General features: G+C 23.8%; 5 protein-coding genes and 1 long non-coding RNA gene across 7 annotated transcripts in view; 5 read left to right on the forward strand and 1 right to left on the reverse strand.

The window, feature by feature from the left end:
- The first annotated feature begins 4,335 nt into the window (after nucleotides 1–4,335).
- LOC105364899 (uncharacterized) lies at nucleotides 4,336–7,597 on the forward strand. The gene is made up of 4 exons (XM_011502928.1): nucleotides 4,336–4,565; nucleotides 4,949–5,218; nucleotides 5,293–6,793; nucleotides 7,174–7,597. The coding sequence occupies exons 1-4, from the start codon at nucleotides 4,464–4,466 to the stop codon at nucleotides 7,587–7,589; spliced, it is 2,289 nt and encodes a 762-aa protein (XP_011501230.1). The 5' UTR covers nucleotides 4,336–4,463; the 3' UTR covers nucleotides 7,590–7,597.
- Nucleotides 7,598–9,281: 1,684 nt separating this feature from the next.
- LOC105364900 (ileal sodium/bile acid cotransporter-like) lies at nucleotides 9,282–11,555 on the forward strand. Its single transcript, XM_011502929.1, has 6 exons — nucleotides 9,282–9,629; nucleotides 10,019–10,228; nucleotides 10,364–10,538; nucleotides 10,694–10,956; nucleotides 11,032–11,218; nucleotides 11,312–11,555. The coding sequence occupies exons 1-6, from the start codon at nucleotides 9,300–9,302 to the stop codon at nucleotides 11,500–11,502; spliced, it is 1,356 nt and encodes a 451-aa protein (XP_011501231.1). The 5' UTR covers nucleotides 9,282–9,299; the 3' UTR covers nucleotides 11,503–11,555.
- Nucleotides 11,556–14,425: 2,870 nt separating this feature from the next.
- LOC105364901 (Pdrg1 prefoldin-like subunit) lies at nucleotides 14,426–15,888 on the forward strand. Of its 2 annotated transcripts, none has more exons than XM_011502931.1 (3): nucleotides 14,426–14,503; nucleotides 15,316–15,553; nucleotides 15,644–15,888. In XM_011502931.1, the coding sequence occupies exons 2-3, from the start codon at nucleotides 15,325–15,327 to the stop codon at nucleotides 15,811–15,813; spliced, it is 399 nt and encodes a 132-aa protein (XP_011501233.1). In that variant the 5' UTR covers nucleotides 14,426–14,503; nucleotides 15,316–15,324; the 3' UTR covers nucleotides 15,814–15,888. The 2 variants fall into 2 exon arrangements, with proteins under 2 accessions (XP_011501233.1, XP_011501232.1); XM_011502930.1 differs by having other exon boundaries at nucleotides 14,484–14,574.
- Nucleotides 15,889–16,791: 903 nt separating this feature from the next.
- Nucleotides 16,792–23,067, forward strand: lds (transcription termination factor lodestar). Its single transcript, XM_011503015.1, has 14 exons — nucleotides 16,792–16,964; nucleotides 17,333–17,409; nucleotides 17,829–17,895; nucleotides 17,967–17,999; nucleotides 18,695–18,867; nucleotides 19,441–19,580; nucleotides 19,664–20,183; nucleotides 20,258–20,368; nucleotides 20,442–20,659; nucleotides 20,852–21,350; nucleotides 21,439–21,782; nucleotides 21,961–22,128; nucleotides 22,604–22,803; nucleotides 22,874–23,067. The coding sequence occupies exons 1-14, from the start codon at nucleotides 16,843–16,845 to the stop codon at nucleotides 23,013–23,015; spliced, it is 2,814 nt and encodes a 937-aa protein (XP_011501317.1). The 5' UTR covers nucleotides 16,792–16,842; the 3' UTR covers nucleotides 23,016–23,067.
- LOC105364903 (uncharacterized) lies at nucleotides 18,282–18,861 on the forward strand. The gene is made up of 3 exons (XR_912968.1): nucleotides 18,282–18,358; nucleotides 18,458–18,598; nucleotides 18,760–18,861. It is a non-coding gene; the product is annotated as an uncharacterized LOC105364903 (long non-coding RNA).
- An 80-nt stretch (nucleotides 23,068–23,147) lies between the features above and the next one.
- Nucleotides 23,148–24,857, reverse strand: part of LOC105364902 (cationic amino acid transporter 3) — a 7,268-nt gene continuing 5,558 nt past the window's right edge. Inside the window, exons 6-11 of the mRNA XM_011502932.1 lie at nucleotides 24,725–24,857; nucleotides 24,021–24,123; nucleotides 23,777–23,925; nucleotides 23,544–23,710; nucleotides 23,349–23,457; nucleotides 23,148–23,286 (exon numbers count right to left, since the gene is read on the reverse strand). The exon at nucleotides 24,725–24,857 is cut by the window's right edge and continues 3 nt beyond it. Of these exons, the coding sequence (XP_011501234.1) occupies nucleotides 23,210–23,286; nucleotides 23,349–23,457; nucleotides 23,544–23,710; nucleotides 23,777–23,925; nucleotides 24,021–24,123; nucleotides 24,725–24,857 (738 nt within the window). The 3' untranslated portion in view covers nucleotides 23,148–23,209. The remainder of the gene's footprint in view (nucleotides 23,287–23,348; nucleotides 23,458–23,543; nucleotides 23,711–23,776; nucleotides 23,926–24,020; nucleotides 24,124–24,724) is intronic.

The following is a 24,857-nucleotide window of genomic DNA, read 5'->3' on the forward strand; positions in this document are numbered from 1 at the left end:
TGAAAGTATCTGAAATATTTGCAAATATATGAAATCGACGAATTTTGTCAAAATAATCTAAACACCTTTGATAAACAAAACAAGGATAACTATTTGACTCGTAGGCACATTAAAAAAGTACATGTATGTAAAGCTTCGTATCTCCGTGTAGCAGCGAATGCGCTGAAAGAAATCGCTCTTTGCTATTTACTCCTCTAAGGTGATATCGCGACTGCTGCTGATGATAAAAAGAGTCGAGAGAGTTAAAAAGACCGATGTGAAACTCTAAATTGTGAGACCTCTTGTGAGCCTAGCAATATAATTTCTACCAACTTGACAGTCATGGAAACGCATCGTGTTGTTATTGTTATTTCGACGCATAATAACCAGCCAATGAAATTGCCCATTACGCAAATTCACACGCCTGTATATTTATATACGTGGATATGTACCATTGTGTGATATAGCATTAGGGTTGCAGGTAAATGAAAAGGGAATTTAAAAATAGAAGATTCTCAGTGACGATTTATTTTTATAAATTTTACGTTCGTCTGCTTTAATGGTACTCGAACATTTCAATCGAATTAATGGAAATTTTTAAACACCTAATCGTTAAACATAATCGGCATTATATTGATAAAATTATTGTTAACGAGAACTACAAACTTTCTAATTACAAAAATTGACCATTTTCGCAAGTAGTTAATAAATGTTTGTATCATAACTAAAAAGCGTACAAGTACTTTAATAAACGATGTTTTACTTCTATCTAATCACAAATACTAAAGATACAATTATCGAAAATTTTCATTCTTATCAATTTCAAGCAATTTTACTTAACTCGCACCAACATTTCGTTTAAAATTTCGTTATTTTAAAGCTTAATTAATAAATAATTCACATACTTACTTAGATATCGCATAGTTATACCAAAAAATATAAGGATATCATTTTATTGCCTACACCTGTTTATAATAAATAATTTACGAACTATCGAATGCTTAAGTAATTGAAAAAATTTAATATGTATATTATTGTTGATTTTGCATAAAATACAATGTAAATAAGGCTTACAATAATACTAATAATAAAATCAACAACAACAACAACAACAACAACAACAACAAAGCAACGATGGTACAAGGCTAATTTATAAAAATTATAATTTAACAAGTTATTTTTAAAATGAAAAATATTTTTAATTAACAGTTCATTGTAAAATAGTATTAAAATTAATATTTACTTTATTAAGTGTGTGAGATTGTAAATATTTGAAAAATAAATCATAGGAATTAACTGGATTAGATATTGAGCGATAAACTTTTTCATATATACTTTCATGGCTTTTCAACGTATCCTTGGACTTTTACACCATAGTTTCATATTGTATTTAAAGCAATAATTAATTTAACATTAAGGCACTTAAATATATTCAAATCACGTTACGTTAATCGATAAACAATAATCATGACATTAATTGGTGCTGTATTTGAGTTAACATTTCAGATTAAGTGATTGGTTTAACAGTTTCGATTGGATCGTCCTGAAAATTAATGATCCGCAGATGAAATAATAAAATGGATTTTTTAAATTGCCTAGCGTATTTTTATCTCGCATGTAATTTTAAATAAATATTCATTGTTTTTCACATCTTAATTACCTCTGACTAAAATGACAAATATAATATGAAGATAATGATTTCCATTTTAAATACCTTATAATAATAGTTAATATTTTATGCAATAATTTAAATATTCTTTTAAAATGCCACAATAAATTATAAAGAATTCATGTTAAAGTAATTTAACACTTTGTTCATTTACACTTTGTTCATTTTACAATATTTAATATCAGTTAAATTTTTCGACGATTTTACGTTCATTTTGATTATATTTTACAAAATTAAACTTCCACGATTAAAAATGTATGTAATTAAATTTATTATTCTTTAAAAGCTAATGATTTTATGATTAATTAAGAGAAATTTCCAAAATTATTATTAAACAGCCTATAGGTAAGAATACAGGATAAAAAAGAACAGATTACACATTTCATCAACCGTTATTGCAAATATTGATACAGTGAGATAGCGGATAATCAAAGTAATGATTTATTAAAAAATAAAATTAAATAAATAAATAAATAAAAATACAAAAAAAAATGTATCGAGAAATTTATCTGTTTTTTCTCTACAATGAGCGCATCAATAAGTGTTATCATTATCAACTCACAGTATAATTTTAAATAATTTTTTTATTAATGTGCTTTTTGCTGCTACATAAGTTAAATTTATATCATATAAAAACTTTTAAAGTATTTAAAAAAATATAACTAATTACAAAGAACCACGTTTTATAAAAATCACATACATTTTATATAAATAGATTTATTTTAATAAATTAAGAATTACAATATTTGGACAGATATTAATTACATTGACAATATCATAAATTTAATTTGTAAAAGATTGATAAAACAATCTATAGGAATACCAAACATAGATTTCATTAATATTATTATATTATATAATAATATTCTATAATACTTTTTAGAGTTTGAGAAGCAAATAATTTTAAAACTGTTTTTTTCCTCATTGAAAATTTTTAATGTCAGTCCAGTAATTTTTAATATGATTTGAAATTTGTTTATTATCATAATCTTCAAATCCATCTTTTATTACAACTATATAATTAATATTATGCATTAGACATAAAATATTCTTTAATTCATGCACACCTATCACCTATATTATTTATCCGTTTCAAGATTATCTATATTATATAATTTTGATAAACTAAAAATTTGTGATCATTACATTTTTTTGCAATAAAAAATTATGCATTCAGGCAAAACAAACATTCATCTCCCAATGCCATTGATATAGTTAAGTTTTCATATAATTGTAATATTTGTATCATTACAGTGATTCTTAATAATTTTAAGTTCATGTTTTGCATAAAAGTCACTTGTTTTTTTATCTTTAATTAATACAAATATTACTTCAATAAGGGCAAATATTATCATATTAACATCAAAAAAGTCTGCATAAATATTATTCCAACAATCTCTGTACAAAGAGACTAAGCTGCTGAAATTTATAGTATATATAAGCGTGTTATCTAGAATATTGTATGTATAATGTATAATATATTATTGTATAGCGTTTAAATATAATTAAACTAATAACTGTTAATTACCATTTGTTGCATCTATAAACATGCCAATACTACAACTACTAAAATTAAAAATATTATATTATTTTGACTTTTTTAAACAAACTAAATTATTATTTTTTTTAATATTTCGTTTTAGATTCATTTTGATTGCTTTTATTTTACACCGTATATTTCTAATAATTATTTCCCATTAATAAAGTTTATATTTTTCATCAACATGTGTTTAAGGAATTCATTTGATATGTTCTTATTATTCATATTATTAAAATATTTTTAACTGTTAATCTCAATTCTTTTATAGATGTTAGAGTATACTCTGCAAGCTTAGGAATATTAATTTTTATTAAACATTCTACATCTTTTTCTATCCTCATTTTCCACAATGTAAATAATTCATTATCTATTAAACTATGCCAACTATGTCGACAAACCCACAAAAGAAGGTTTTATCTAATTACTTTATTTATAAAATAAGAAATTGAGTATTTTAATTTACTTTGTTAATCGATATAAGTTTGTTTAATATTTTGTGTTGCATTATTTAACGTATCAGGCACAGTATTATCTCTTTTAATTATTTTATGTTCTTTAACACTTAATTTCCAAGACTCAAAAACTACTTGAATTTTATTAGATATCATTAATTACCATTCTACATTTATTTTTACTTGTTTCTTAATATTATCTTATAATTATAAAAAATATATATAGTTATAATACAAGTTGGTCTGTTTAAAATTTCTTTTCAAATCTTTTTAATCTTTAACATTTACATAAAGATTAAAATATATGAAATAGGTTATGAATGAAATAAAATAAAGTTATTATTTATACTGTAAATAATAGTCAATTGTTAAAATATAGATTGTTTAGTTTATTAAATAAACATTATGAGTCTAAAATTCAATAAATATTATATATTTGTAAAGGTATAACGATTGGCTAATTGTCAATATAATCATAATACTTTCATTGTTGCATCGACATTGCAAAATTACTATTAGTTATATAATTATTGGAATGCCAGTAACTGACCTGTCATCATTTTAAGATATCTTTTTCTGTATCTAATAAACAAAAGTCTATCGGAAGAAATTTTGCATCCTTCAAACATTTTACATTCGTTTTTCATTAAAGAAATCTTTACATTTTAATACTAAAGCTTTAGATTTTTTTTTATCATACTGGCCATACATTAGAATTTTTTATTATGTAGAAAAACGAATGTATGGAACTAATGTCAAAAATACAAACTCCTACATGACGTAAATTTCGTAAACATAACCTACAACGGTAAATAATATAATAATGTCGTGTCTGGCAAATACACAATTCGAATATTTAAATAACAAAAATAAAAAACTTTATTATAACGAGGATGATAGGAATAACGAAGATTTTAATTTTCAGGTAATTTTAATTAATTTGTATTCATATAATTAACTGGATTAGGAAAACATTATTTTGTAAATTGGATCTGTTGATATATTATATATTTTATCTCTAAATTGATTATAACGTTCTAAATTATAAATTAAAATCAACATATTAATTTTTTTAAATTGCGTACGGTTCTCATAAATCGTTTAAAATTTTCCAAATAAAATATTTCAGTTTGCAAAACATATTGTGAATGGATGTAATGCATTGTTTTGTTTCCTATTAGAGTTCTAGTATTAATAATATAAAAAAAGTAAACAAATATTATACCCATAAAAATAAAATTTTCATGTCTTTGTATTTTTAAAATTTATTCTAAAGATTTTTGAACGAATATATTATTTTATTAATAGTTTGTTCCTGTTAATCAATTTAATCAAATTATAAAGGATGTCAGAAGACAAAAAATGCAGGATAAAGAAAAACTGTGGACTCCTTTTTTTAAAGAACAAGAACAGTCAATAACAGATTGTCAACAATGTTGTGATGACATCCAATATAGTTCTAGTCGTACACTTGCAGAAAGTTTCGAAGAGGTTGATAGAGAACTGATGCGTTTAAAAGGCGATACTGTACCTGAAACATGTATTGAAATAAGCAATAGCGATATAAAAAATCAGCAGGTACAATTAGAATTAAAAAAAGTAATATGTAAAAATGAGTATTCCACTGGATTATTTACATTATTTTATTCTAGGAAAAAAATCTATCACTTAAAATTGCAAAACAAGAAATACCAACTACAAGAGATTGTGGTACAGGTAGTACTAACTGCTTATTAACCATTCCAGAAGAGATAAATGCATATTGTCAAATGATGTCATCTACATCTTGTAAGCCTTCTAAAATGTATATAAAAAAAACTTGTTCAGATCAAACATTAAAAACAAAACGAATTCATACAAAATATCACTATAGCACTAATGATTTAGACTGTAAGTCTAATCCTGATATAAGTTCAAATCAATTAAGTAATGCAAATTATTCAATTGTTGAGCATCCAGATCCTATTGTAATAACAAAAATATTAAATATGCAAAGAAAAATATGTATTATTTTGGATTCAATATCGACCGAGCTTGACAGAATTCCTCTACCAGATGGAGAGAATGATTATTATAGAAGAAAACAGCGTACGGTAGAATTTTCTACACGACTATCAAGAAATTATTTATATGATCTTAGTCGGCAAATTTCAGATATCGAACGACATATCAAAGCCATCAATCCAGTTAATAAAATGAGATTAAGCAGAGGAGGAATGATTCTTCATATGCAGGCCATTGAACAAAAATTAATTAGTACACATCAATTGCTATTAGCTGCCTTAAACGCATATATGAAACATATTCCTAATGCAGTATTAAAAACTCATCCGGGAAAATTGAAGGAAATACTACAAATAGTTTTACAACTCAAAAATATTTGCATCGAAATTAAAATTATCCCGGATTTTTATTGTTCGGGTGATGACAGAGATGCGTTTTTGGGAAAAGAAACTGAAAATCGATGTAGTATTATTTTATCTAAATTTCGTTTAAATTCCGATAATGAGTCACAAGTCCCTAGTCATACAACTAGATCAACAGTAACCCCTTCAAGTAAAAAACAGCGAAATCGGAAAATATTATCCAATCGATTGAGTATGTATACAATGGATTTGAGATTAGCTAAAAATTATCAATCTAAAAAATCTTATAATAGATTTCAAAATCCAAAAGATAAAAAGAACACTTGTTCGTTGTCTAAAAATTTGCAAAAGAGTACTTTACCAGTATCTAAGAAATTACAATTAAATTCGCGTACAAATTCATTGAACGAAGCTATTAGAAATAAGACTAACAAAATTAGTATACCAATGAAAGAAGATGATATACCAACTATGATGGACACTTTTCCTTCAGATTTAGATGTGGATAGTTATCAGTCAATTAAATCGGATAAAAGATCTGAAATCTGCAAATATAAAAAAATTGAAACTTATGAGAATACAAAAGAAGCTGGAAGATTAAAAAAGAATAAATCATGTGGAGATGAGAAAATGTTAAAAATTAATTGTACGGAAGGAAAGTATTTTTCAAATTTCTTGCCAGCGAAGGAAGATTTAATAATTCAAAATTATTCAGAACCATTGCCATTATCTGCTACTCGTACTCTTCACAACTTAAATAAAAAATGTCAACCAAAAGTGAATTTAAGTAAGTAAATTATTATTAACTATTTAAAAAGTAATTTACAAATAAAGCAAGTATAAAAGAATTGAATTTTTTTAATTGAAAATTTAATGTAATTTTTAACTGAATTTAATCGAAAACATTAATAATATTTTTATAAATAATTTAATTTATGAAATATATTTTTTATGAATAATTTAAAAGATAGATTTTTTAGAACAACAGAAATTATGTACTTAGTATTTAAATAAAAATAAATAATGAAAATTTTAATTTATTCTTTTATGAATTAGTTCAATATTCTTTCCAATCATTATAAATTTACATATATAATATTTGCTGAAAACATTTAAGGTAAATTTTTATATAAAATTCCAATTCAAATAGATAAATATTTTTGTTAGATGAACTTCAAGGATACGTCGAGCACGAGACTGGTTCATCCAATATGCAATTGATTTGTTGCACCGAAAAAGAGGATAAAGAGAATAGCGATGAAATAATTGACATAGCAGAAGATAAGAAAATTTTTCAATTCAATGATGCATGTTGTCAAGCCAACTATCTAAACACAAATGGAATGTTCAAATTATTAATATCCGATACACTAATGCTGAGGCTTTCGGAGTACAGAAATCAATATAAAAGTTTGTTAAAGTCCAGCCCAATGTACACAAGTAATACTCAAAACAAACCCTGGGACGTGGTAGCCTGGATAGCTGATAAACTCGTAGATGAATTGATTATAGAGCTGTCCAATGATTTTCAAATGGAGGAGATAATTCAAAAATTGTTTGAACTAGAATTTCAAGAGTTTTAATAATTTGTTGAATTATTATTTATTGTATTAACTAAACACAAATTTATAAAACGATTTGTATATGCAATTTTCCATTTTATATGAATAAATATTTTTATCATTTTATATAATATCAAAATAGTGTTTAAGTTATATGAAAAACGCTTGATTAAAAATGTGATTATCAAATTTAATACGTTTCAATCAAATTGAAAAACCTAAACGATTACGACAATAATTCATACAATTATAAGATTTCATTTCATTTGTATAGATTAATGTATGATTATTATAGACGTATTTGTAATTATATGAAATTTTCATACTCTCAATCTGTTAAAGTTGCTTGTGAAAAGCATTAATTGTTAAGTTACATTACGCTAAAATTAAATTACATTTAACGATGATTTATAAAAATAATTCTACTGCAATATTCTTTAATCAAACGAGTTTTTTTTTATTTATGTTAATATTAGTTGCAACATATATTTAGATTTACAAATTTATGCACTATCAAATAAATATTCTATAACTCTTGAAGGCATGTAAACTTTAAAATACAATGAAACGAGTATCTCTGTAATGAGAATTAAATATTAAGTTCCATTTAGAATTAAGTTTCCTTCGCAGGTGTATCCGAACTTGTAACATCAATACTCGTTTACTTGCTCTTTACTAATAGCTCATTCTTCAAAATATTCAAGGTGGCGCTACTTAGTTTACCATGTGCGATGTGTCGACTGTTTCCCAGTGTTGGCCGAACAGTGCGCAAGCATATTACATAAAAAAAAAGAAAAAGAAAAGAAAAGAAAAATTATATACGATGATTCAAGAACATTGTTAATAATTAACCAATTTTGTTTGAAAAATACTTGGTACGAATGCATTTGATGTGGTTAAGTTGCGTAGCAAACGGTTTCATCGATCATTTAAAGTTTAGGTAAGACAATTTTGTAGAAATGTGCAGTGTTGCACATAGTAATAAAGTGAATATCGAATATTTATAAGGTTTGCCGTTCTCGAGGTGTTATGTAAAATGTAACAAAATATAGTCATGTCGCAGGTCGACGTAATTTCTTATCTAAATTATCAATAGCGAAGAATATTTTTTTACTTAAATAAATAGTTTTTTCGCTGTATTTGTTATTGTTGATTTATCGCGTGTGATACATTAATTTACACTTGATAATGTAAATATTTTAACATTCCGTATTTAAATATCATTTGAATTGGTTTCTCGTTATCATTTAAATGTTATTTAAATTATTGACTCGTGGGCATTACGAAAAAATTCAGTTTTATAAAAAAAAAAGAAAACGGTCAGTGTCGCGAAAGGCATAATATTATTGAGAAAGTCAAAGGTAACTTTCACTTAAGAAGGAATCATTGGGCACACACATTAAATTCTTGGTGCGTGCGCCTTTCCAATTATTTTGATTGAAACATGATAGCGTGCATGGTAATCGTTTCGAATCTTTACTCTTTACTCCAGATAATTTTTAATAAAAAGATGACGTAATATCAATTTAGAATTGATGATATTCTTATATCGTTCGTTATCTATTACTAAGAAAACGACGTAATTTTTAATTCTTTTTAAAAAAGATATTTACGAAATGATTTATGAACGTTTTTACCATTATAATGTAAGTGGCATGTGTAATTTTTTCTTCTTCTTTTTTTTTTTTTTATGAAAATATAAATAGGAGAAGTTATAATTAATTGTATAAAATGTTTTTAATATTGCAGATAATGAATCTCCTACTGGGCCTCCTATTGGTAAGCACAGTTTTTGGAGAACCAAAAGTGATTTTTCATGCAACAGAAACAAATATTCATATGGATGAAGTTACGCATATTCCATTTAGTATTGAAAATATAAGCAGCAATGTTGTTAAAGTAAATTTAACAGCTATTAGTTCAGATTTAAATGTAGTTCAAGTTGAAAGGCCAATCTTTGATCCTCTTTTAATTCATGATGGTTATTATAATGGTAGCATTAATGCCACAGGAATTTTCCTTGGCAAGGCAGAATTGTCAATGTCAGTTTTAATAGATGAAGTAAGAACACATTTGAAGTTATATTAATAAGTTTTTAAATTTTTTTAACTTTACATAAATTTAAGTCTTACATGAGCTATATAATTTAAAAATACATTTAATTATTTATTTTTTCTAGCAATACATTTATTCTTACTTAAGAATAAATATTTTATATTTTTTAACTGTAAAAAATAAAACTGTAATTAAATTACTAATATTTTTCTATATTGATTGTTAAAGTTAAGAATATATAATTATTCAAAACATTTTATAACAGTTCATAATAAAAATTTATCTTAACAATTATTATGTATTATTATATAAATACTTATTTTTATGTCATATGAATATGACACCTAAGTATTTAATATAGAATCGATGCATTTATATTTAAATCTTATTTGTAGCAGCCAGTGAAATCAGACGTTATGAATATTATTGTAATTAGAAAAGTACGAGTAATGGATACTATTTTTACTGCTAGCGTAGCTATACTTGTTTCTATATTGTATATAAATTTTGGATGTGCTATGGATTGGACTGTATGTGCAAAGACAATCAAAAGACCAATAGGACCAATAATTGGATGCTTGTGCCAATTTATACTTATGCCAGTGGTAATTAAATTTGAATAATTATCACTTATTGTTATTAGTATTAATTATCAATATTAATTTGTATAATTGTAGAGAAGAATTATTGAATTATCGTTATAAATTTTTTACTTCTATTTAAAACAACCATATTTTCAGATAAGTTATGTACTTGCTGTTACATTATTTCCTGAATCTCCTGAAATGCAATTGGGAATTTTTTTTACTGGTATTAGTCCTAGCGGAGGTGCTTCTAATATTTGGACAATCCTTCTCGGTGGTAATTTATGTTTATCTGTGACAATGACTACATTATGCACAATTGCTGCATTTGGTAAATATAATCACTATGACTATATTAAACATGATTATACTTAAATCAATTAATTATATATACTATATACTATATATATATATATATATATATATATATATATACTTATATTCTTACATTTCATAAAGAAATAAGATTTTTATTGTTATTTTTAGGATTAATGCCCATGTGGATTTTTACATTAGGTAAACACATATTTGACCGAGGTAATTTAGCTATGCCCTATGACAAGATAGCAACTTTTGCTATGGGACTTATAATACCTTTAGCACTTGGATACATTATTCAGAAAAAGTTACCAAAACTTTCAAGAATTTTGGTGCGTATGATGAAGCCGTTTTCTGTAATTCTCATCGTTTTTATTATTATATTTGCTATCATCACCAATTTGTATTTATTTAAGCTCTTCTCATGGAAGGTAATATATAATATTAATCAATTTACATGGGGACATTTATCTTATGAATAGTGAAACGAAATATTATTTTTATAGATTATTTTATGCGGAATGGGATTACCATGGTGTGGGTTTATATTTGGTATGTTAGCCGCATTTATATTTTGTCAGCCAGACCAAGACATACGAGCTATTGCTATTGAAACTGGTATTCAAAATACCGGTGTTTCAATATTTTTGCTCAGATTTAGTTTAAAACAACCTACTGCTGATTTAACTACTGGTAATAAAAATTTATAAATAATAATAAATATTTTGAAAATTAATAACATTTTGAAAGTTATTAACAATTATTAATAAATTGTTTTTATTTTAGTTATTCCGGTAGCTTGTGCAATAATGACACCATTACCGTTAATATTTCTGTATATAATTAAACTTATGTTGGATCAAAAAAAGCAAAAATTGGCAACTTCAAAAGAAGAACTTCAAAATCCACTTCACACTGTGCCATCGATTTCAACCACAGTTTCTGCTTTAAAACGGAATCAAACGATTCAATTATGAATTTAAAAAATATTATTCCAATTATAGTCAATGTTTCTATTGTTGTTTTTTATTTTAAATGCTTTATTATGTACAAATATTTGATATTTTTATATTATATTCAATATGTAAATTGTAAATTATTAGATTATTACAATGATCTGAACTAGTATTTAGAAAATTTATTTAGTAAATTTGTTGTGGGTTGGCGGGTCATGAAATAAATATAATTACGTGTTTATTTAACGATATTTTAAATATCGTATTGGTTTTTTACTCGCTTGTGTAAATAGTGAACAAAGTATGTATAAAAATGTGGTTTTTATTAACAAACTAGTGCAAGAGGATTAGTGCAGAATAGTTATTTATTTTTAATTATTTAGTTGTTCTGCAAGTTCTAATTCGTACATTGGTAGCTCTTTCAGTCAGATTACTAGTTGTTTTGTTATGTTATATTGTTTGGATTCTACGACTTTCAAATGATGAATTATTAAATTATAATTTAATTATTTATTTAGATATAAATTTGACGATGAAAATCGCGAATTACAATCTAAGATTATAAAATTGCTGTTATATGTTTTGTTACTTATGCGTTTATTTTATGTTTATAGTACTTAGAAATTTTTTGATAAATTAAGAAATTGTATTAATGAATTTTTATACTTCCAATTGATTTATTATAATTTCATGTTATGTTTAAAGCATATATTGTATATATAAGTAATATTTTATGTAAAAATCCAAATATATAAAAAAAATATGATTAGTACATCGTGATATTGAAAACATTTATAAAACATATCGAAAAGAAACAATAATATTAATAAATATATTTTCAATAATATTTATTATTTTTATTTTAAAAACAAATTCAATGTCACTAATTTGATAATACAATAATTGTCGTTTTTCTCATTTTTTACTTTAAATTGTAAGTAGTCATCATTATCTTTAGTAAATGTAAATATACAAAAAAATAGATACAGTATAATAACGTACAAATATAACAATTTTGTATATAAAATCTATATAAACTAGAAATTATTGTAGTATAACATACTTATATTAGTAAATTTCATGAATATATTTTGTATATTAATGTATTTACTAAATATATCATTCAATTGTAGTAATTAATATATATTAAGAATTTAAATACTTTTTTTTTATAAATTTTGTATAAAAAACATAATGCAATAGATTCAGTTTAAAAAGAATTATCATTTATTAATATAATAATAAATATTTATACATTTAAGCCAAAATTTAGTTTAGTAATTTATTTAGTATCTATATAAAATTAAATATAATATATCATTTATTATATATTCGAGGTATAGTTAAATTAGCTTATATATTGCAATAATAACTATTTATTATTTATAAAAATTTTCTAATAAAAATATATTAGATACATTATACGATTGAAGTTTTTACTATAGTCATTTGAATTTCAATAATAAGAATTGCAGAGTTTATTTTATCCAAATATTTCAATAGTCTCTAAAAGAGTTTCTATTTTTTCTAGAATATAATTGTGTTTATTATCATAAATATAAATATATATCATAAATATAAGTGTACATTTATGTTTAGTAAGTAATTGCTGAATCGAATGTCATGAAGCATTCTACTTTCAAATGGTTTTAAATAAATTTATTTAATAGTAAAAAAGTAATACCATTTAAGAGATTTTAGCCTATACAAAACCAATATCTGAGGGTATTTGTAATATAATTTTTTTTTTTATTGACAAAATAAAAAATGAAACGATTTAATCAATTATATATAACGCTTATATTTATATATATATATATATATATATATATATATACATATATAGCTATTCAATTATTTGAATGTAATTTCAATATATTTTAATTTACAATTCAAATTAGTTTTTCTTTGTATTTACCTATATAAGATTATATGTAGGAGATTGGCATATTGAATACAAGATTTTAATAATTTGTGTTAAAAAAAAAAAATATAGTAACAAGAATAATTCAAAACAATTTATTGATTAAAATAAATAATTAAAGAAAAAATGAAATAAAAAATAAATGAATAATTAAAATAAATAATTTATTTATTCAATGTCATTGCTGTTAAATTATTATTTGTACTAAACATTAAATTAGTACAGATAAATAATAGTAGAAACGACATATAACGGATGTAAATATTAAATGCTTAATCATTGTCGAATGTGAAGTGTCATTATGGAATTTAAAATTTAATGAAATTAAAATAGTTCTATCATTGTTATATATTATGAAACCATAAAGAATGTTATTTAATTTTAATTACATTAATTTTTTATAAAAAATTTGTTATTTAATAATATATTTACAATTTTTTATATTAAAGAAAATTTAAAATTTATTGTCAATGTCATTTGCTCTTACATAATTTTCCTTAGCTTAGTGTCCTCTGTTTCTTCAGCGAATTTTCCTACTTCGGCGATACAATATAAGCACAATGATTCTCATGCAATTTCATGAATAAATTTCATTTCTATATGGGCAGAAATTAGATTGCAAGTATGAGCACAACAGACGTCTCCGTTAGCGAAATAAATCTACGCTAATTGTACATTTTGTCATTTAAGGAAAATGACTGAGAAAACTGCAATAATTATTCATTGTTACTTCGACAATTTTGCTAAAATTATAATTAATATTTTGCTCAATATTTATACTTATACGTACCTACTTAATGTCTATTTATTCTACTCTTTTTATTCTTTCATTCTTTCTTATTTTAATTTACTTATATGTATTTTTCTTAAAATAATTACGTGAAAGACCTTGTAATACATTATCAAATTGCATTGTAATCGCACTTGATAATTTTATGTTCGTATCAATGTATTGTCCAGCCTATTTTCGGTGCAATAAGTTCAGTCAATGCTTATTCATAATCAAATACATGAGTATTACACCGAATTATCAAATCTCAACGAGAAAGATGGAAAATCATTGTACTTTCAATTTGCTCACTCGTCATGGTATGGCAGGTAAGAGTAGCCGACATAAATGATAGACGAGGAAAGAAGATAAAATAATAAGACTGTAATTTTCGTCACTGGTATGTGCTTATTAATTTGTAGACAAGATGAATATTCAAATTTTTGTATTATAATAAAATAAAAAGTTTAAAATACTTGTGAGTCATATAATATTGAGTTAACAATTTAACATTTTAACTTCCTAACCTAACCTACATAAATAATCGAAATTAAATGTTTTCTTCTTGCTTTAATTCTTTTACAATTACAATTACGTATTTAATGTTAAAGATTGTTTAAATTACAGATTTAGCATAACATAAGTAGTATGTTACAAGATTTGTAAATAAATATAACTACATATGTCTCATAAATGCTTTGATTTTATACTTAAAAACATCAATGGAAATTAAAAAAAAGAACAATATTTTAATTAAAATTATATAAGTTTAAATTTAGATTTAAAAATGTTTAATTAACTTCTTTAATGTCTATCTGTTGCAAGCACTATTTAGCAGCTTTTTAAATATTATTATTAATAATATTATGAAATTATTTAATATTGTTATATAGAAATTGGATTAAAGAAGCTTAAAAATTGAAAGTAATTTATTATAATAATATGTAAAACGATCAAATTCATTAATACAGGGAGAATAAAATTATTGAATAAAAAAAAAAAAGAAAACTAATAAATAGAGATCAGCAAGTATAGATATTTTGTATAATGAAAATTGTCTCAATGTACAATTTAATATAAAATAAATAAGACAATATTTTGAAACTATAGATTTCAAATTTATAATTTTTCTTTGTTCTAGCTGTTATAGATGATGGAGAGTCAGGTACAATTGTTGGACTATATCCAACAAATTGAAGAAAAGGGTGTCGAAATCTTAACAGATAGACAAGAAGTTATTGCTCTTGATAAGAGGAGAAACGATGACAGAGTTGGTATGAGAGCTTTGCAAAAGCAAAACGGTGATAAAACATGGATAACCGTTGGTCCACTATTGATAAAAATATCATCAAAAGCAGCAGAAGAGTTATTAAAAGAAGGTTCGTGTATAAATCCGGAAATCATTTTTTGTTATTAAAATAAGACATTTCTTTTAATACGAATGATTAAATGTGTTATATTTTCTGTAGATCAGAAGCAGTGTGATATTGAAATTAATAAAATTAGAAGTGATTTGAAGATAAAAGTAAGTGAAATTAGACAAATGGAACATAATCCTCCAGTTCCTGGACTTACCCTTAAACCTATGTCAAATTCAGAAATGTCCGCAATAAATCAAGTGTTAGGAAAAAGTTTATGATTAGTTCATGATAGGATTATTTATTTAAAATTTTAAATCAGAATGAATTATATGTAATAAAGACAATATTTATTGTATTAATAAGTGTATATAAATTATATTAGATTGTATTAATATTTAATGTTTGATGAATTTTCATAATTTTGTGCATACACTCGAAGAAATGTTTATACTTTTTTTTTTTTTTTTTTTTTTTGTTGTTATTAAAGATTTATTTAATTAATTTCTAATTATTCCTCTTTACATGCGCCTATATTTGAAAATTTTAAAGGAAAGTTATTTGGATGATTGAATAACATATTAAATATATTAAGCATCTTATTATTTATTATCTTGTAACTATCATGAAAAATAAATCATACATAGAACCTCATGATTATAATTAATTGACAAATACAGCAGGTTAATGTACATGGATTTAAAATAAACTAAAGAAAGTAATTCGACATATATTAAGTTAAAATTAAGATTAAAAAAATGATGGTTATATGTAGCAGTATTATGGTGGTTGAAAATTTAGCCACATAAAGTTCTTCGAACTGTAATTATTTTATACGTACGAGAGAAATAAAATTTGTAATAATAAGTACAATCATTCTAAATAAACTAGTATTTTAAAGAAGCTGCCTCTTTAATATTTACCAACCAATTCCTTGTAAATGTACAGCATATGATCTTATGGCGTAGTGCGCATGCGACAAACTTTCCACCAATAAAACGTGAGTTTTTATTATTTTGAAAATGTCAACCGTCAATAGTTATTTGCTGATATTTGCCTTTATTGTGTTGCATTGGGTAGAATGTTTTTCTAATATTTCCAAGATCTATCAGCAAGAAATAAATACAATAGGATAGTTTTACGTGACATTCAGAAATTTCATTTTTTTTTTTTTATATAATTCAGATTAGTGAATATCATAACATTATAAAATAATTCAGGCACTGTTAACTTTTTTTATAACATTGAAAGTGTTAAAACAAACGATTAATATTATTTTCACATGAGTATTCGAAAAGAGTTTATTAAATATGTTGAAACGGGATGAAAAGTCTTTCATTATATCTGATAGTGAAGAAGAAGCAGAAAGTTATAGTAAAAGAAATAATACTTGTTTAAATACAAGAATAATTAAAGATACAGATACAGAAAGGTAAAATTTAAGGAAATACTTACGATATTATTTTTATTTTTATTATATATTTATTTTAAAAGGAATGAAATCGAATGATTCTTGAATATGTTTATTTAGCAATAATGTATTGATAAGCTAATTCAAACTTTCACGAATATTTTCGAATTTATAATTTTTATAATTATTTGCTTTACAATTGCTTATTTTTTAAATGCAATAAATAATTTTAGTATTGAATATCGATGGGCTATTTTTTGTAAATATGCATATATTGTTATTATCTAGTAATAAATAAATGATTTATATTGAATGTCGGAATAGTTAAGTTGGGTAATTGGAATAATAAAATTAAGTTATTTTTCATAATGTGTTGCTTTATATTTCAGTGAAAATTCTGAAAATGCTTACAAGAGTAACAACACTTCTTACAATAGCGATATTGAATCAGTGAATTCAGATGAAGGTACAATGAAAATTATTGTTTAATTTTCATTAATTTTAAGTTTGAAATATAAATTTAAATTTTCAAGCCAGGAATTTTAATTATTTAAAAAATAATTCTTCTATTATATAATTCGTCTACCTTATGATTTTTAAAATTTCATACTAGTATACAGCATTTTCTTTAACCTAATTTATTCTTTCCAATATGTACGTATATATTATTTTACATGCGAATGTACATAATATATAATATTTAAATATATCTACATACGCATATACACAGACATATTGAAAATTAAATTATAGACAGCATTATAATACTTTATTCATAATTTCAATAAATTCTATATAAATTAAAAAAATTTTAATATTGTAGAGTGACTTAATTATCAATTAAATATATTAAATTAATAGCATTCTAATTTTATAACTTTACAGATGATGTACAATTTATGAATAAAAGTCATAAAGTATCTATAATAGATGATTCATCAGATTCGCAAGAGTAAGATATTTTATATATTATACTTAAAATATTTAATTATTTTATATTATGTAGAATTTGTTCTATTACAGTGACCTTCGCAATAAAGAGAAAGAAAAAAAAATGCATAAATTAAAAAGGCATTCTATTTTTGAAAATTCAATTGATTCACGTACTAGCAATAAAAGTAAGCATTTGTTTTATATAAAATAAATTTTATGTTCATATATTAAATTCTAATTTATATATATTTTAAGGCACTCCATTATTTAGACGATTTACCAAGAAATCTAGACAATTTAACATATTGAGTTCCGATTCCGATGAGTAAAATATTCAAATTTTTAATTGTATTGAATCTGTTTTAAAATATTTAGTTAAATTAATAATAAATATGTTTTCATTAGTGTTTCAATCCAATATGAAAAGGAATCTATTGAAAAGAATTTAAAGAGTTCATTGATAAATGATAATGTACAAATTGGTAAATATTCAAAAATTATTTAAAAATTTCTGTTTTAGTTATTAATAATTTAAATTTTATTTTAAATAATTTTATTTGTGTTTTTGTAAAAATTTGTAGAATCCAAAAATAGAATAGGAAAAGCAACCAATTCATTATTAAGTAATAAAACATCATTATTAAAATATGAAGAATTAAATACTGTATTTGATACTGTGAACGACGACGGAAGACAATTTGCACAAGGGATATCTACAGAAAGTAATTCTCCTATTTTAAAAATGCTTCTAGATATGATAATTTGAATAATAGTTCACGATTATCACTTATAAATAATAATGAATCTATTAATTTTAGCAAAGAAAGCAATTCTTTTATTAAAGAAACATCCTATTCAAAAGATAATGAAATTATTTTTACAGTTAATGATTCAGCAGATGACTGTTCAATAAAGGAAACAAATGTGAGCTTTACAAAAGAACAAAAAACAACCGATGAAATTATAATTGCTAGTTCGACAAGTACTTCAGGTAATAATGAATATTGTTTAATATGTTTTAGACTTTATTTTATTTAGATTATATAAGAAATACAATAAGATACTTATAAAATTATTAAACATTTATAATTTATATTATTATTTTATTAACTATAATTTCAGATACTTTTACTTGTTATCAATTTTAATTATTAACTAAATATTTAATTCATGATAGAAATTATTTTAAATGTTATAACTTACAAATACATGTTTCCAATAACTTTTGGTTTTAAAAAAGTTATAATGGTATTTGTAAATTTTTAATAAGATTTTATTTGATTAATTGTTTGGTATTTTTATTTTAATTTTTTTTTAATTTAAATTTAAATTTTCAAATTTTTTTTTTTTTTAAATTGAATAAGATAGATTACTTCATGAATTTATATTAATTGAATATGAAAAATTATAGATAACTTTTGTCTTTAAAGTTTACCAATAAGTAAATAAATATTTATAATAATTTATGGTTTCTTATGGTGTATTTATTAATTATGAATTTCTAAATATTGCTATGTTAGGTTTGATGACATTAAACAAATTATTCAGTAAATTTTAATTACAGAAAATGAAATAAATGAAGATGTAATGACATTTGCAAAACGAGAAATTGGAGTAAGTAACATAGATCCTATCGAAGCTCAAAAGAAAGAACAATTATGTCTTCAGATTGATTTTATTAAAGAAAAGCTCTACAAAGTTTGTGTAAATATAAAAAACATTTCATGTTCTATATATATATTGAATTAATATATTATTATATATATTACATAGAAAATATATTATAGAAATTTGCTGAATCCATAGACGTTGAACTGTTACCAGATAAAGGTGTAAAAGTATATGATTTAATACGACAGCATCAAGAAGAACTTTTATTATTGAAAACTAAATTAGCAAAACTCGCACGAAAATCAGAAAAGTTTCAAATTCAAGATAATGAAGTAGAGCAATCAAATATTGATTTGAAGACCAGTTTTGAGGATGCTAATACAACAAAAAAATTTAACAAAAATAAAAATCACAATATTTTTAATGAATTTGATGTACGTAAAATTCCAAGTGAACCTAAAGATTCTTTTAATCCATCAAACCTTAGTGAAAAAGCTATGATGAAATATAATAAAGACATGTCAATGGCAGACCAAAGACTTCAACAACTCCATAAATCATTAGTAGGACGCCCTGCTGAAGATCAAAAAGAGAAAGATCCCACTGGTTTAAAAATTTCACTTATGCCTCATCAGCAGCATGCTTTGGCATGGATCAAATGGAGAGAAACTCAAAAACCTAGTGGGGGTATATTAGGTATATATTTAAACTTTAAAAGTTTTTACTTTGGCGATGATAAAATATTGTTTAAATAATAATTCTTTTCACAGCCGATGATATGGGATTGGGTAAAACTTTAACAATGATATCTTTAATTTTATCAACATCAAATGATGACTGCAGTAGCGACGATGAATCTTTTACAGATTATAAAGACAAAAGTACATTTTGTAATAAAATATTTATTGTTATGTAAGTCTTTTCTATTTTAATTAAAGTTATAATTTTTATTAGGATATTATGGTGGCACTTTAGTTGTATGTCCAGCTTCATTGATAGATCAGTGGAATACAGAAATAAAAAATCGCTGTAAGCGTGGTTTACTTTCTACTCTTGTATTTCATGGTAATAATAGAAATATGGAAGACAAAAAATTATCAAAATACAATGTAGTTATTACAACATATCAAGTTTTAGTCAGAGAGGCATCTGCAGAAACAAGCATGTATCAAGTAAATAAATATTTTATAATATTAGAGCTACAGAGCATATATTTTTATTATATATTAAATTCTATAATAAAATATCTGTTTCATAACTATTAGATTATACATTCTCATGAAGATATTTTATCTTTAATTTCTAATTTTGCACCAATTATAATTTATTATGTGTTTTAAAAATATGATCATGTTTGCTTAAAGATGAAATGGAATAGAGTCATTATTGACGAAGCTCATTACATAAGAAATCACAAAAGTAAGGCTTGCTTAGCTGTATGCGGTTTACACGCAAAGCATAAGTGGGCTTTGACTGGAACACCTATACAGAACAAAGAAATGGATTTATATGCCATTCTTAAGTTTTTGAAATGTTCACCGTTTGATAATTTGCAATCCTGGAAACGTTGGGTCGACAATAAAAGCGAAGCTGGTAAGCATAGATTAATAACAATTATGAAAACATTACTGCTTCGACGAACAAAACAGGAACTGCAGTCAAACGGTACATTACAATCTTTACCGGATAAAAATGTAGAAATTATTGAAATTGAAATGGATCATGAGGAAAAGCTAGTTTATCAAAAAATGTTGTTATTCTCACAAAATCTTTTTGCACAGTTTTTATATCAACGGGCTGAAAAGCAACAAATGCACGATTTGAATGATGGTAAAGTTAGCGAATCATCACTTTCATCTTTTGGTATGCTATGATTATTTTATATAACATTTTTATATTTTTTTAAATTTTTATACTTGTAAAGATTAATTATTGTATGTATCATATATAGGCTCCAAAACTCAGTTTACAAAGGCTCAACAAATGCTATTAGACTATCATAGGTCAACAGTTCAAGCTCACGAAATTTTGACTTTGCTTTTACGTTTGCGACAATTATGCTGCCATCCAGCATTGATACATTCATTATTAGATAAAGATGATGCAGCAATGAATGGCCTAGATGATGAAGAAGAGGTAAATACAGATCTTTTAAATAAATGGCAAAATATGTCCATTAATGAAAATGATAATGTTCAACAAAGCACTTTTAATTATAAAATTGACAAAAAAGTTGCAACGAATCTTTTAACAAAGAAAAATCCAGTTTTTAACAATGATCGACGCAGTTCTAAGGTACGTATTCGTATACTCATTATTTATTCTTCTAAATCGTTAAATTAAGAAATAAAATGAGATAAATTATTTTGTCATTGATAATTTAATTTCTTAATTAAGCATTTACATCTTTAAATAAACTATATACGATTTTAAATCTCTTTAATTTCTATTAATTTTTTTTTAATTTTATTAGATACGTGCTGTAATGAAGATTATTAAAAGAATTTTAAGAAAAGGAGATAAACTAATTGTAGTATCACAATGGACTAGCTTTTTAAAAGTAGTAGCTCAGAATTTAGAAGATATAGAGAATGCAAAATATGCTGTTTTCACAGGAAATGTTCCTGTAAAAGATAGACAGGTACATTTTAATCTTGTAAATTCTATACTATCTATCTTAGGTTTTTAGTTAATCGTCTTTAAATTTTTTTTATTTCAAGATTGAATTTATTGGAAACATACTATTCTTCTATGTACGATAGTATTATTAATTATTATTGGCTTTCTTATTGTTGCTATATTATGAACAAGAATATTAATACTTTGAAGATAGTTTACCTAACTTTTTCTTTTCATTAATATTCAAGATTATCTTGACATTTTCTATATTAAAAGAGTTACAATATAATATTAAACTTATTCATTTTAATGGCAATGCTATAATAAAATTATTATACTGTAGAAGTTAATATATTAAACTTTTTATATTTATTTAATTTTCAAAGATTTTCACTTTACATATAAAGTATTCTGTATTTTTCATCACCATTTAAAAAAAGAGTCTAAATTAATAAATTAGATTAGATTTTAAGTTAGATTTTATTTACATTTTTTAGGCAGTTATAGACAAAATTAACGATCCCTGCGATGATGTAAATATTCTATTATTGTCACTTACTGCCGGTGGTGTTGGTTTAAATATTATTGGTGCCAATCATCTACTTCTTATTGATATTCATTGGAATCCTCAATTAGAAGCTCAAGCTCAAGATCGTATATATAGATTTGGACAAAATAAAAGTGTTTATATTTATCAGTAAGTAAATAATTTTTTTTTTCTTACGCATAAGAACGCTTATGTATGTTTAATATATTTTTTATTTCAGATTTATCTGTAAGGATACTATTGAAGAGAGGGTGAAAAGATTACAAGATAATAAGCTAGGAGTAGCAAATAATATTTTAACTGGCACAAGATTATTATCTTCAAAATTAACTGTTGAAGATCTAAAATTATTATTTTCATAAATATCTTCTATTTATTTTTAATTTTTAATCAAATTTAATCATAAGCATTAATTAAGAAAATTTTTTATATTTTACTTGATATAGAAAATAGAACTGTATAAAAAGGATAGAGAGCATTTATTTAAATGTGAAGTTTGTGCATTTATGAAAATACTGTTTTATTTTTATACTGTAAAATTAAATGTAAATGTTATTTAAGTCAATGTAAGTATTTCAGCATTTGTCCTGATTGTGCTATTCCATACTCCATAACCGAAATATATACCTAAGCCTACAAGATAATTAGATAATTAATTTTTAAAGAATTATTGGTTATATTGTTAAATAACTTACCTATTATCATCCAAACTCCAAATCTTATCCACGTCATAATATCCAGTACCATTATTAAATAAATGTTAATTAATATACTTAACGCAGGAATAAAGGGAACAAGTGGAACCTGTTAATTATATTTTGATAGATTATAATTCAATAATTTATCTATACACATAAAAATATGCAACAAATTTATGAAGTTTTTTTTACCATAAAACTAAGTTTTTTATCTCCGCTTGGTTGTAAATATATAAAAAGTAAAGACAATATTAACATAAACGTAAGCAATATGACTGGTAATAGAAACAGTAAATTGCCAGTTATAATTTCTTCTGAGTAAACCGAGATTATCGATGTCAAACATATACATAATATGACTGGAAATAAAATATACGTTGAATTGAAATAAATGTAAGTTATATTTAAAATTAAAATTTACTTACAGTAACAACAGACTAAATACGTTACTATTTGTGATGTGAGCTTTGTTGAGTATTTTAGTTTTTTTATGTTAATGAGCTGTTTCATTATTAAGGAAATTGAATATGACTCATTATCATCTTTTTTCTCATAAGATTTGTTTTCTTCATACCTTAAATTCAAATAAATCTATATCTATTTAAAATGTATAATTAACATTAACATTATACATATGCACTATAAATGACGCACACATGAAAGATTTACCTTAATACAAGTACACAAGCTGCGACGATAGAGTAAGCTAAAAGAGTACCAATACTCATCATATTGACAAGTTGACTAAGTTCAAAAACTGCTGCTAAAACTCCTATAAATAAAAATTTATTTAGAATTTAGAATTTTTTTTCTTTTTTTCTTTTAATCGAGTGCAATTTTATCCTATTTGCAGAGTTTTTTTTCTCTCTATAAGTTAAATTTAAGTTAAATTCAGCAGTGATAACAGTGAAAGAATATTATTTTACATTTTATGGATCAAGTATTAATAAATTGAAGTTATAATTTCAAAAAGTAATTAAGAGCGATAAAAGTACCTATAAAATTAATTATTTATTGAACGCTGAATACTTAATAAATTCTGGATATTGCATTTCAATAATAAATGGGAATTTTATTTTTTAAATTAGAACGTAGTTAATCTCTATATGCGCAAATTATGTCGAAACTTCTAACGCATTAATTTTTTTCTTTTTTTTTAGATTAAAAGAAAATTTGATCGATCGATGAAACAAACGGATATCGATAATGTATTTATTAAATCGTTAATGTTGTATTATTCAAGTATTAAACTATTATGGATACTCTGTGGGATTCTCACAATCTTATCATAATACATATAAGACTATCCGTAGCAACAAATAATGAAATATATATATATATATATATATATATATATATATATATAAGCTTACCTGTTAGTAGACCAGATGAAAGTGTGCCCATGAGTGGGGTATGAAATCGAGGATTTATCGCTCCCATCCATCTGAATATTAGACCATCGGATGCCATAGCATAAATTACTCGAGGCAAGGGGAAGAGTGCGCC

The sequence above is a fragment of the Ceratosolen solmsi genome, unplaced genomic scaffold (genome assembly GCF_000503995.2).
Source record: "Ceratosolen solmsi marchali unplaced genomic scaffold, CerSol_1.0 scaffold61, whole genome shotgun sequence".
Taxonomy (NCBI): Eukaryota; Metazoa; Arthropoda; class Insecta; order Hymenoptera; family Agaonidae; genus Ceratosolen; species Ceratosolen solmsi.

Excerpts from the sequence above, each read along its gene's own strand:
- LOC105364899 (XM_011502928.1), top strand. The coding sequence starts at position 4,464 with ATGTCGTGTCTGGCAAATACACAATTCGAATATTTAAATAACAAAAAT. Across the intron at positions 4,566-4,948 it reads ACGAAGATTTTAATTTTCAG|TTTGTTCCTGTTAATCAATT; the intron begins GTAATTTTAATT and ends TTTTATTAATAG. Across the intron at positions 5,219-5,292 it reads GCGATATAAAAAATCAGCAG|GAAAAAAATCTATCACTTAA; the intron begins GTACAATTAGAA and ends ATTTTATTCTAG.
- LOC105364901 (XM_011502931.1), top strand. The coding sequence starts at position 15,325 with ATGATGGAGAGTCAGGTACAATTGTTGGACTATATCCAACAAATTGAA. Across the intron at positions 15,554-15,643 it reads AGAAGAGTTATTAAAAGAAG|ATCAGAAGCAGTGTGATATT; the intron begins GTTCGTGTATAA and ends TATTTTCTGTAG.
- lds (XM_011503015.1), top strand. The coding sequence starts at position 16,843 with ATGTTGAAACGGGATGAAAAGTCTTTCATTATATCTGATAGTGAAGAA. Across the intron at positions 18,000-18,694 it reads AAAGAGAAAGAAAAAAAAAT|CAAAGAAAGCAATTCTTTTA; the intron begins GCATAAATTAAA and ends TATTAATTTTAG. Across the intron at positions 21,783-21,960 it reads ATGATCGACGCAGTTCTAAG|ATACGTGCTGTAATGAAGAT; the intron begins GTACGTATTCGT and ends TAATTTTATTAG.
- LOC105364900 (XM_011502929.1), top strand. The coding sequence starts at position 9,300 with ATGTTTTTAATATTGCAGATAATGAATCTCCTACTGGGCCTCCTATTG. Across the intron at positions 10,229-10,363 it reads AATTTATACTTATGCCAGTG|ATAAGTTATGTACTTGCTGT; the intron begins GTAATTAAATTT and ends CCATATTTTCAG. Across the intron at positions 11,219-11,311 it reads TACTGCTGATTTAACTACTG|TTATTCCGGTAGCTTGTGCA; the intron begins GTAATAAAAATT and ends TTTTTATTTTAG.